The 12300-nt window shown below is 39.0% G+C and overlaps 1 protein-coding gene across 1 annotated transcript in view; it reads right to left on the reverse strand.

The window, feature by feature from the left end:
• Positions 1 to 10457: 10457 nt before the first annotated feature.
• Positions 10458 to 12300, reverse strand: part of mpp2a (MAGUK p55 scaffold protein 2a) — a 20275-nt gene continuing 18432 nt past the window's right edge. Inside the window, exons 13-14 of the mRNA XM_005752790.1 lie at positions 11630 to 11758; positions 10458 to 11498 (exon numbers count right to left, since the gene is read on the reverse strand). Coding sequence (XP_005752847.1) covers positions 11322 to 11498; positions 11630 to 11758 — 306 coding nt within the window. The 3' untranslated portion in view covers positions 10458 to 11321. The remainder of the gene's footprint in view (positions 11499 to 11629; positions 11759 to 12300) is intronic.

Genomic DNA, 12300 nt, shown 5'->3' on the forward strand with positions numbered 1-12300 from the left:
CTACCATCTCTCCTGTGGACTTTTTAATGTCTACAGTCTCAGATCAACACAGCCCTGCCCTTCCCATATTAGATTCTTGATGAATGTGTGTTGTTGTTATTCAGCATGGTTCAATGTGCCCCTTTTTAACTTTGAGCACCCGCCCCTTTAAACCTCTCTGCACGTCCCTGCATCTTGCAATACTTGCAAAGTAGATATTTCATTAAAGGGAGGAAACACTACGAATGTGCAAAAGCATTTGCTCACAAAGCACGCGATAACCTTAAATGAATGTCGTGTTTTTAATTCCGCTCCGGACTCGTGAAGCTCAGCGGTGATTTTTGCACGTCCTCTCCCGTTAATGCGGCAGGTAAATAATCAACTAACAGTGCATATTATGTTAGTGCAATCTGCCTTATTACAAAACTGTGTGTTGCATTAAGATGACCATGATGAGAGAAACAGACAGAGTCTGGCTGGCTCAGATGCTGGCAGTTCTCGCTGCAGTGACTAAGTTTGTGGTAAAAGGCTTGCACCCATTTGCCACAGCAGATGATTTTCGGTAAGTGAATGTGTTCAATTGTAGGCAGGGACATTACTGGATATTCTTGTGTAATTGCTACAGAATAATTTATGTTATACTTTGTTATTGCTCCAGAAGAATATTTATTTTATTAATATTTTACTTTTACAATTTTTTTCTGGGGACCCCGTGACAGCCCATCGAAGAGCTGTAGGCTGTGGATCTCTTAAGATCTCACTGCTGGGTTTGTAAGGCCATGCTACTCCTAAATTTCTATCTTGTTCAAAGAGAAGATATAAAAAAAGTTCTGAGCTAATCGACGTTCGTGTTCTCCTTTTTAAAAAGAATCGATAAGAGAATCGATAAAGAATCGAATTGCTAAACAGAATCGAAAATGGAATCGGAATCGTGAAAATCGTATCAATTCCCATCGCTATGCATGCCATAAAAGAGTTTGGTTCTTAAGAGGTTAAATCTCTGGAGTCCACCATTTCTAAAGAAAACCGAACGCGTATTAGCTTAAAAATGTTGCAAAGGACCAAAGATGGAGGAGGACTAGATCTGCCTTTCAACTTTCAACACTACTTCTTAAAAAGCAGCATGGATTTAGTGTGGATTTTACGTCATCCAACACCTCACAATGTGAAGGCAATAGAGATTGAAAATGTGATGTCATTCAAGGATAAAACCGCAAAGAATTCTGGGAACTCGTGGCAAGAGGTACTAGCGCACGCAGGCTTTCAATTAAAATCAGTTACACAGCGATAAAAAGAAACACAAAAATGTCAAGAAGCTGTTGTATTATTAACTGCAATAGCCGGTCGCATGACAGCCACGGGAAGCCGACGGGTAAAGAGATCGGTTGTTATCGGATTACGTCGTTGAAGAGAAATTGTTCGAGCCGTGTTTCCGAAGTAACAAAGAGCCGACGGATGGCCTGGATTGCAGCCATTCAAAGACCAAATATAACGTCCCAGAACACTCCAGCTCACAGGTTAGTCTGCTCCAAGCATTTCCACAAAGGTCAGTGTTTTGTAGTAATTAATACGTCATTTTTAATAACATAATTGGTGATATAGGTTACAAGCAAGTCTGGCGCTGTATTATTGTCACTGCTACATTTCTGTAATGTGAACCAGAAATTATTTCCACTAATAATTAATTACCGTTGAGCTCAAAGGTTATATTAATAAACGGTTAACGAATGTGTATTTATGAGGACGATTTGTGAGACTGGTCAACTTACCTCTGTTCGTACGATGGTCTTTTGTTCTACACGGTCATTTCAAGGTCCTGTACCCATCCGTCGGTAAACTGTACCTGGGCTTGTTGCAGTGACCTGAAGTTACTAAACTTCATGAGTGTGTGCACTCACTCAAAGAACCGTATAATTATAAATATGAGCGTGGTGAAAGTTGGGCAGCACGCTAACGTCTTTTGTCCCTCTGTGTGCTAGTAAGGGTCTGACCCTTTCACTCCTGTGATTTTTTCCTCCTTTTCTTTGACTTTTCATCAAGTGTGTCTTTGTACGGACCGGCATTGTTCTCCTTCGTTTTGTACATAACTTTTTTGGGGGACAAAGAAAAAGCAAGAAGGTATTGGAACCGGAGAATGAACGTTTTGCGGTGCTGCAAATGCTTGCATTTGATGCGGTACTTGGATTGCCACGAGTTCCCGGCATGCAATGCGCGAAAGTCACGCGGTCTGTCAATGTCTATACACCGGCCAATTACAATCACACTCTTTGGTCCACCTGCTCCGAGGTTTTGGTGTTGCATATGTGAAGTCTTATCAAAGTGTCTGGAATGTAACAGCCAGCTTTCCCTTTAGTTTGCTTCTTGAGGGACCTAGACGAGGTCACTAAAGAGATGAGATTGCTAAGACGACTCTCCTTATGATCTGGAAAAATAAAACCTTAATATTAACCAATATAGAGACCATTTGTTGGACCACATAAGCCTTGATACAGCCTCTGCTGCCACAACAGATCAATCTCTCTGGGCTCCTTTGATCAGCTCCATCACCTAGTTGGGGTGGGGGTTGCCGCGGTTTTCTTCTGCTTGTTCATTGTTGTTGATGAGTGGGTTTTTTTTCTGTTGGTTGTTGCTGTGGTTTCTCTGCTGTGTTATTGTTTTTTTTTTCCAGCAGTGTTTGAAGCAGATTTTCAGTGTTTTTTTTCTCTCCCTTTCTGTATCCATCTCCTTCTGTTAACTTTCTCCCCAACTTCTGTTTCTTTCTTCTTTTTCTTTTCCATCCCCCGGTCTCGTCCACCGTGATTGTAATAACTCAGAATAAAATAAATTCTTATAAAGTTCTAAATTGACTATCAAGTGGGGAAAGTAAATTTGTTGGGGATTAAATCTATGACAATTACCAGGAAATCACATACCAGCAATAACAACTTTTCAATATATTCTATTTTTTAATTGAGTTTAGCTGCTGCAGGTGGAGAAAACCAATGAAAGAGCGAAGTGAGTATAATAAGATTTGACAGGTTGGTTGGAACTTAGAAGAAAAGAGTGTTCTATAAACATAAATGTTTTTATAAATCCTTACATTACAGAGATGCAAAACGATTATTTCTCAAAGGATTGACAGCAAAAAGAGAAGTAGAAAGGACGAAGATCCCCAACACAAAACCACATTTGAATGCTGCTTAGCATCTTTTTGGAAATTCAGAAAGATTTAAATGAAATTGAGGACAGAAAGCCAGAGCTACTCAAATGCTTCAATCAAAGGCGGAGTCTATGCTAAAGAAAAGCTTTGACAAGTATCACAGTCCATGAGTATCTCACAGACTTGATTAAAAAAAAAGCATCATCAGGAGACCCTGAGCTTCAAAGGTTCCCCATTATCTGCTGTCAAGGTGAGTTCTGCTGTAGAAACTGATACACAGTGCAATGAATGGTTTAACCTGCTGAGAGTATATCACCTATGCATGCCCCACTTCACTAGAAAAGACTGTTCAAGTTGTTAGCCAATTTTTTTTTTCTTTAAGTTAAAAGTTTACAAGATTTACAAAGTTTACTGTTTTAGTTATTTGTACCATACATGATTAATGTGAAAGTCTCGTAGGATGACATCAAACAAGTACATTAGGTAAAATATTGAGTTGATTAAGTAATATTACTGTGACTAAATGTCAGTTACATTTATACAGTTCTTGTTTAATCCAAGACTCATCCACATTTCCTAACGTCATCATCTGTCCTACATTGTCATTGCTCAGAGAGACACTTGACTACTTCATCGGTGAAACATGGCTGTGCAAAAAACTCCAATCTTCTTCTCTGCGACCCTTTTCCTTTTTGTTACAGTGTCAATGCATCCTAAGGAAGATGTGCCTTCTCATCCCTCTGCTGCTTTTTATTTCTCCTGTCTGTGGGGATCTGTTAAACTTTAAACCTTACTCTGGGTCTTACATGACAACTTGGACAAATGCCCAGACCTTCTGCAGGAAGTACCACACTGACCTGATCACAATCAGAAATGAACAAGAGAACACATTTTTCAAATCTGGAGGCTGGATCGGATTATATCGAGCTAATACAAATACATGGAAATGGTCCCGAGGAGATGAGATAGCTAGCTTCATCAAGTGGGATAGTTCTCGTAAGTAACATGTTTTAAAGCTCAAGTATTAATCTTAGAATAACACCTGGTGTGAGAGCAGATTATTGATTCTTATTAGATTGTGCAAGATCACATTTGTTGATATTAACATTAGCGTGTTATTTGCTGTTGGGAACAGTAAATAACACAAATAACAGTGTCTCTTTGCTTCTTCTTTCAGAGCCAAGTCAAAATGGAGACTGTGTGTATATAAGCATGATGGTGTATGGTGGACTCACGGTTGCCATTACAATCATTCTTTCATGTGTTATGATGAGAAACTGGTTTTGGTGAAGGAGAATAAGACGTGGGAGGAGGCATTAAACCACTGCAGGTCTCTGGGTGCAGTGGACACAAATGATCCCAACTCTCCCTACAGGAACCATCGCTACGACCTGGCCACACTGATCACTACTGATGACCACACCTATGCACGGGAGAGAGCACAACAAGCTACCACTGATGAGGTTGGACAGTTTCCTACAGCTTATTCGTGTTGCTGAGAAACTCATACACCATGTTTACAATTGTCTCTCTGTTCAATGTTGTCAGGTGTGGACGGGCCTGTGTAACCTGGCTGGTGAGTGGCTGTGGGTGGGTGGAGGACAGATGCAATATGAAAATATTCCAAGCTGCCCGACTAATGGCTTCTGTGGCGTCCTCGAGAAGAGTGGGACTGCATCCTATGGCATAAGAAACTGTCAGCAGAGAAGGAACTTCTTCTGTTACATAAAGCCATAAAGCCACTTACTCAAGTTCTGTATGTTTGTATATAAGGATTTTCTTTGCAATGGCTCTTACTTAATTTTGACTACTTGTTTAAAGATATTTCTAAATTACTTCAAACTTTTGATCACTATTATATGCACTATTTTACTGGGAATGTTATACTAGTTACTGCAAGATGTGTGTTTATTATGTCATTACAATTTATTAGAAAGTTTAGCCAACCAGCATTTCATCTGTAAACCTAATACATGTTGTGTAAACAATAAATTGTGTAAAAGTCTTGTGATTCTCTTTAATTGTATTGAGCTTATGACAGGTGATGGATAAATGGTGGACTACAAAAAATATATATTAGTTGTTTAGCGTGTCTGTACTTAGGAAGGTAAAGCTAGTGATCTTTTAATTAGAAGGTTGGTAGTGGACTGGTTCTAGACAGGCGTATGTGAGGTGGCAGACAGAAATGTAATGGGGGCACATGGTGGCAGATGGACAAAGGATTTTCTACTCACTGCCAAATACAGGTGATACTTTCGCCTCTCCTGTTACTGCCCTAGTATGGGCTCAAATTGTGGTCATAAATATTTTGTACTTGTAAATCAGGATATAAGATAAGATAAGATAAAACTTTATTAATCCCTCGGGTGGGTTCCTCTGGGAAATTCGGTTTCCAAAAGCACAGCACCGACAGAAGTTACAGAGTTACAGAATATTATATATATATATATACACACACACACACATATAAATACAGAGACATATATAAATAAAATATACGAAGGGGATAAATAGAATAAATAGGAATAAAAATAAAAATACAAGTGAATTGCACATTTCAAGTATTGTATATGTATGTGTAAAAAACATTTGTGTGTGGACTTAGCCAAAAAATAGGTGTGAAACTCTACACTCAAGTTTTAAGTTACAAGTACAAATTCTGACCCTATTTTTCTTCCTTTCATCTGATTGGCCAATGTCATGTCAATCACAAATTTAACTATCCAATCCGAGAACAGACTATGGTTATACATAGTTCTGCTATACGTCACACACAGTTTACTTAGTTCCACTTTTTCTGTTTGGTTTCCTGTGTTTTATTAATATGCTATGCAGCTCTGCACTAACTTCCTGTTCTCTGCACAAGACATGCAGTCTCCTTGTACTCTGTGACTTTTGGCACATATTCTAACTCACAAGGGCGATTTTCTACACTGGCCTCTATAAAACAATATAAACAGAAAATAAGGATTAATTATATATATATTGTAACAATATATATTGTCTTGTAACAATCCTTTAACCAAATGCCCTAGTCTAAACCTTTTCACTTGGCCGACAGCACACAATTACATTAAACACAGCACATCAACTTTAAACACACAACACATCAACTTTAAAATTCCCCCAACCCTGACAGGAATAAACTTTCATCAAATATTCCCCAGACTTTACTTTTTATTTGTCACAAATTACCCAAAATCACCATGGACATGTCACCAGAAATCTACTTAACAGATTTTCACCACTACTGAGCCAATTTAACGGTCAAGCTCATCAACTCGGCGAACAGATAATTTAGAGTTCATCCAATCTGCACAATTTGCTTTTTTGAACAGGCTGTGCCTACCTTTAAATCTTTTTAGACCGGTCTCCTGTCCACCTCATTTCAGATCCGACCTTCGGCCACATTTGTCCTCTCAGCCGCAAAAGAATCGGGGTTCATGGCACCAATTATCAAAAAATAAATAAATAAAAGAAAGATATATATATATATATATATATAAAATCTCCAATTAACCTTTCAGAACACTGCACCGCTCTCTGGAGAGCTATCCAGTTGTAGGTGGTGCTGTTGCCATGCCAAGAAGTAATGCATCCGGTGAGGATGCTCTCAATGGCACAGCGGTAGAAGGTCCTGAGGATGTTGGGGCTCATGCCGAATCTCTTCAGTCTCCTGAGAAAGAAGATGCACTGCTGCACCTTCTTCACTGTTTTGTTCGTGTGAACTGACCATGTGAAATCCTACACCAGATGTGCACCTAGGAAACAGAGGCTGCTCACTCTCTCCACAGGAGCACTGTTGATGGTGATGGGGGTGTGTGTTCTTCTCTGCACCTCTGGAAGTAAATGCTAAATGGACTGGTTCTTATATAGCGCTTTTCTACTCTTCTGAGCACTCAAAGCACTTTACACAACTTGTGCACTCACCCATTCACACCCATTCGCACAAGCACATTTTTCTAGGTGCTTTCTAAGTAATATTCACACACACACTCATACTCTTATGGATGCATCGGAGAGCAATTTGGGGTTAGTATCTTGCCCACGGATATTTGGCATGCAGCCTAGGGGAAACCAGAAATCGAACCACCAACCTTCCGATCAGTAGATGACCTGCTCTACCGCCTGAGCTACAGCCACGGTGGAAAAATGCTTTTCTTGGTTGAATGTTTTCAGAATGTCTGTGGTAAATAAAAATAAACACTGGCTTGCAGTGTCAAAGGTCGATTATCCCCTTTATGATGTCAGACTGTGCAATAAATTGCTGGTAGGCTTCTAGTTGGCCAACATTTCTACATGGTTAGGGTTGACTTGGCGTGCTCTTGACAGTGCTGGACATTGTTTTTATGTTTTCATCTCTATGTGGAGGAAATGAGGAGCCAGAGAGACAAAAAAAAAGTAATGGTTTACACACGTTACATTAATTACCAATATCATTGGCTGGTTCCTGTTTAACTGTTTTGAGGGAAAATGCCTTGCATCCATCATGCCACTCCAAAGTGTCTTTTATAATACTTAACTTATCAAATATAAAATTATTAAATATAAAAGTGCACATGAATAATCGAGGCTTTAAGCACCTAAAAACATGCAGAAAGAAGAAAAATAATCACAAATAATTATAATTGAATCATTTATTCTGTAGAGACAGAAGCATCACTAATAGCAGCCTTACAAATTAATTCCAAGGTTCAACACTGATTCACCGTCTAATTCAATGCATGACTGCAAAGATTTTGTTGTTTTGCCTTCAGGAAAGTCTATTATCGCAAGATCATCAAATCTTTTTGTGATTTGATGATCGTTACCGTTGCATTCATGACATTTCATTGAAAAAAGCACACAGTGAGGTTTTGGAATGTCCTCAAGAGTAATGATGGTTTTATTCCAGCATATTCAGACGTCACATGTATAGCTGCCAGGCAAAAATCTGCTTTTCTGAAGCCATCTTTAAAAACTAGAGCATAAATATAAATGTTATTTACAAAGACTGACTAAAAACTGCTCCCCTAACACAGCCTAAAGAACCAGACTCTGTTCACTGTTAAACACCAAATTTTCTTATATCGCTAAGCGATTGTGCATCAAAATACTGAGTAGCTGCCACAAAAAACACATGAAATTAAAAAATAAATACAATGATTTGTTTTACTTCAGTTGGCACTGTGGAAACTGTGACAAGTACGGTGGCCTGAGAGTGACACTACAACTGAAGGGCAAAAACAAAGAACAGACAAAAGACAACACACTGTGTTGACATCAAAATGGTGAAAATACTGTTTTACATTTATTTTGATGTAGGTCAGCTGCTGTGGTCTTCACTCTGACGCTACCACTGACATGTCTCATACTGTAAATACGAGGGGGGAGCATCATTCCTTCTATATGATTGTGTATCTACATTCTATCTACAACCTTTTTACAGCTCACGCAAGAAATACAAAAAACAAAAACAAAAAAATCACAGACACATCAAAATGAAAAGTGCTAACTGAGAATGACAGGATGAGTGAAACAGAATAACTCGTTCTGGTGAAAGAAAGCTTTGTACAATGACTTCAATGTACGGTTTCACAGCTTGTGTTTGTTTGATTTCTTCCTGATGTGTGCACTTTTATTCCATATTCTTGACACTCTGTATGTTTAGTTGAACTCTAGGTCTAGATCCACCTATAACAACCAAACATATTTGGTCCTAGAAGTTATCAGCATAAATGATGCACAGTTAAATATCAGTCATTCAGGACACAAGCATATCACTACATGTTCACTATATGTTGTACTGTGTATGTGACAAATAAAATTTGTATTTGTTTATCTCTATGACCAATAATTTCTATCATAGTTTTCCTAAAACATGATGACAACTAAATAAAAAAGAATGCTCGAGGAGAAAAACTATGACAAAGTGTATTGACACTGTTGTCATTGAATATATACTGGGCAGAAAGGAGGCGATCCAATTAGAAATAATCTCTCTCTTTTTCGGTCAGGTTAGTTGTGCGTATTTCATCTGCTGCTGACTAACAGGGTAAGTTGGAGGGAAGCTCCCTGTTTGTCATGAAAACAAAACAAAATGTCAACACTTGAGTAGAAGAGAAGATGAGACATAGACATAAAGTGGATATTGAGGAAAATAAGATGCTTTGTAACCGTTTGGAGCAACTCTTACTGGTAAAATACTTTGACACTTTATATTTAAATGAAGTCACTCAACTTCAGGATTAGCCTACTGTACTCTTATGATACTTAGTCGAATAAAACTACACTAAAATTAAAAGAGGTTAGAAGCTTAAAATACATCTACAACTAAATGGTTAAAAGACTGAAACTCAAAATTAGCTGTCAAAATGTTACTGAGTGAGTTGACTGAATTCTTACAGGAATTTTTCACTGTCTGCGAACAATTATTAAATTTGGAATATGATGAGAAACCTATACAGAAATCAAATAGAAAATCATCAAGTAAATGGTGATGTTTTAAATCAGGCCTGTAGGGTTTTAGACAACACCCTGGGTCAACACACCTGAATCAAACGATTAGTTCATTAACAGGCCTCTGGAGAACTTCAAGACATGTTGATTTTAGCCATTTAAATCAGCGGTGTTGGATCAAGGACATCTAAAACCTGCAGGATACCGGCCCTTGAGGCCTGGAGTTCTGTTTTAAATGAACAGTGTATCTCCTAAGACTCATTCTATGATTTGCTCTTAATAGTGGCCACATTCACATTTACACATGGAACTGAATTAAAGAGGCTTCAGGTTTAGTAACAGAACCATGAGAAGAGGCCAGCATTATGAGTAAATCATGATTTAAGAAAAACAGTTAACCGCTGAATGCAGAGCTCCAGACTTCTCATTTATTTCTTTGTCCTATTTTTTTCAGCACCTGCTCCATAGGATGAAGAGGATATTCGTTGATTCTTTTTTGTTCTCTAAATCATAGTTTAATCCATGTGACCCACCCAGTATGCTACTTATTGAAAAACTGTTAATGAAGCGACTGTGCCGCACACTGAAACAAAGTTAAAATGAGATTATAGTGAAATGTGACGAGCTGTTTTTTTATGATAGGTGAAGATATCTAGAAAAAATGTTTCTTTCTGTTTAAACCTGGCTGAGAGGTTTCATGCTAGGTTTTGATCAAGATCAGGGGTCTCAAACTCTAGTCCTTGAGGACTGAAGTGGCTATTCAGCTATTTGATTCACGTTACAGCAGCTCATGAGTGAATGAACATGGAGCAATAAAAGTACTTTTAGAAGTACATTTTTCCAAACAACATTACTCAAATTTAGTAGGGTTAGGGGTTGCATGCAGTCAAGTTCTATAGTCAAGTGCTATACTCTTGCTAATGACCTACTAATTGTATTCAGTTATGTTGCAACAGGTATACGTGGTTCAGGACACCGGCCCTCGAGGACTGGAGTTTGAGACCCCTGGTCTGGATGTGATGTTAACTTTGACTTTTCAAACAAATTGAATCTATTATTGCCACTGATGGTCATGTACCATTTAGATGCTATTGCTCAGTGATTAGTGTCTCTAACCAATAAAAATTGAAATCAAATCTTTTTAAAAGCCTGAAAGAGATGTCCTTTCACTTTTCAACCAACTCCAGAACAAGAGACATTTTTTAAAGATTATGACGGCCTCACCAGACTTAACCTGAAAAAAGCTTTACCCATGGGTGTGAGGGGATTGATAGGAAACCTTATACAACTTAACCTTTATGCAAAACATCCACATTTACTGTAGAAGGCAGTGGGAAACAATTTTTGATTTCATGGTGAGAAACTGTACACTTACAAAAGTGAAAGATGGAGCTTGCTTGTTCCTAATGGCACTGAGTTGCACTGAGATGGCACTGATTAAATGCAAAAAATGTAAACAATGACAATGTCTGATGATAATCATCAGTAATGGCACATGTCTTTGCTCTGAAGTCTCTATGTAAACAGGAACACACATGCATATGCACACTTTTTGAAATGAAGGGGTTTTTCCACCTCCTCGTTCATCTCTTTCCTTCTTCAATTCCACGCTTTCTTTGCAGCACTGAAAATATATCCTGTTTAAATTATGGAAATTTGAGAAGTTATCCTGTAAAGTTATTACGCATCATTTATACTCAGTGGAATATTTTCAGTGCCTGCTTCCTTTCTTGTTCCCTCCCTCCTCAGTCCAGCACGTCTCTTTCTAGAACACCCAGGTGACCGGGACCCACTGGGGGTTTTTGGAAACCGTTTCCAGCGCTGCTTTGACGGTGCGGTATGTCTCGTCGAGGTTGTCGTTGACAATGCTGAGGTCAAAGTAGTGACCATAAGCTGTCTGGATTTTAGCACTCTCATCGCACGTCCTCTGCAGCTCTTCATCCTGTGAAGGAAAACAGATAGCAGGGCTGTTAATCACAGGACTTCTGCTTTGACTGATTTCTCATTATTTGCTGCTTCCTGAGTTATTCATCTTCTTTATGTGCATATGGTTGTACTGTGAGCAATTCCTACCATCAGCGTCTTGGTGACGACCCCTGCCTCTGCAGCTGACTGATTTATGGCCTTGAGCACCTCGAACTCTGGAGCTTGAAGGAACACGATGTAGGGCAAGAACTCAGAGGTCCGCAGAACTTTGAGAGACTAAAATTAAGACACGCAAGCAAAATCAACACAAGTACATTAGACTGAAAGAGTCTCTTGCAGGCTCTAAACTTTTTGACCCACTGGGCTAATCCACCACAAGTTACCGACTGACGAGAGTGAAAGACTGTTTTCTCTTATCAGTACTTTTAATAAGATGCCCTTGAGTGAGGCACATGACACTATGCTGACTGAATGGGACTGACTGTGTCAAACAGATTTAAGATAAAGTAGAGAAGTTGTCATGGGATTACGATGTGAGGAATGTGGAGGGTTTTATTTTGTGGACCCAAATGGATGCAGGAGATCAAAGTCTCTCTCCCACCCCATGCAGGAGACTCTGACAGCACTGAGCAGCTGCTTCAGTGGCTGCAGAACCCACCATGTGGGACAGAGAGATTTCACAGGTCTTTCCTTCCAACTGCTGTCAGATTCTACAACATGGTCTCTTCAGATGACACACACACACACGCACACACACACACACACACACACACACACACACACACACACACACACACACACACACACACACACACACA

The sequence above is a fragment of the Pundamilia nyererei genome, unplaced genomic scaffold (genome assembly GCF_000239375.1).
Source record: "Pundamilia nyererei isolate P.nyererei 1_Seehausen unplaced genomic scaffold, PunNye1.0 scaffold00381, whole genome shotgun sequence".
Classification (NCBI taxonomy): domain Eukaryota; kingdom Metazoa; phylum Chordata; class Actinopteri; order Cichliformes; family Cichlidae; genus Pundamilia; species Pundamilia nyererei.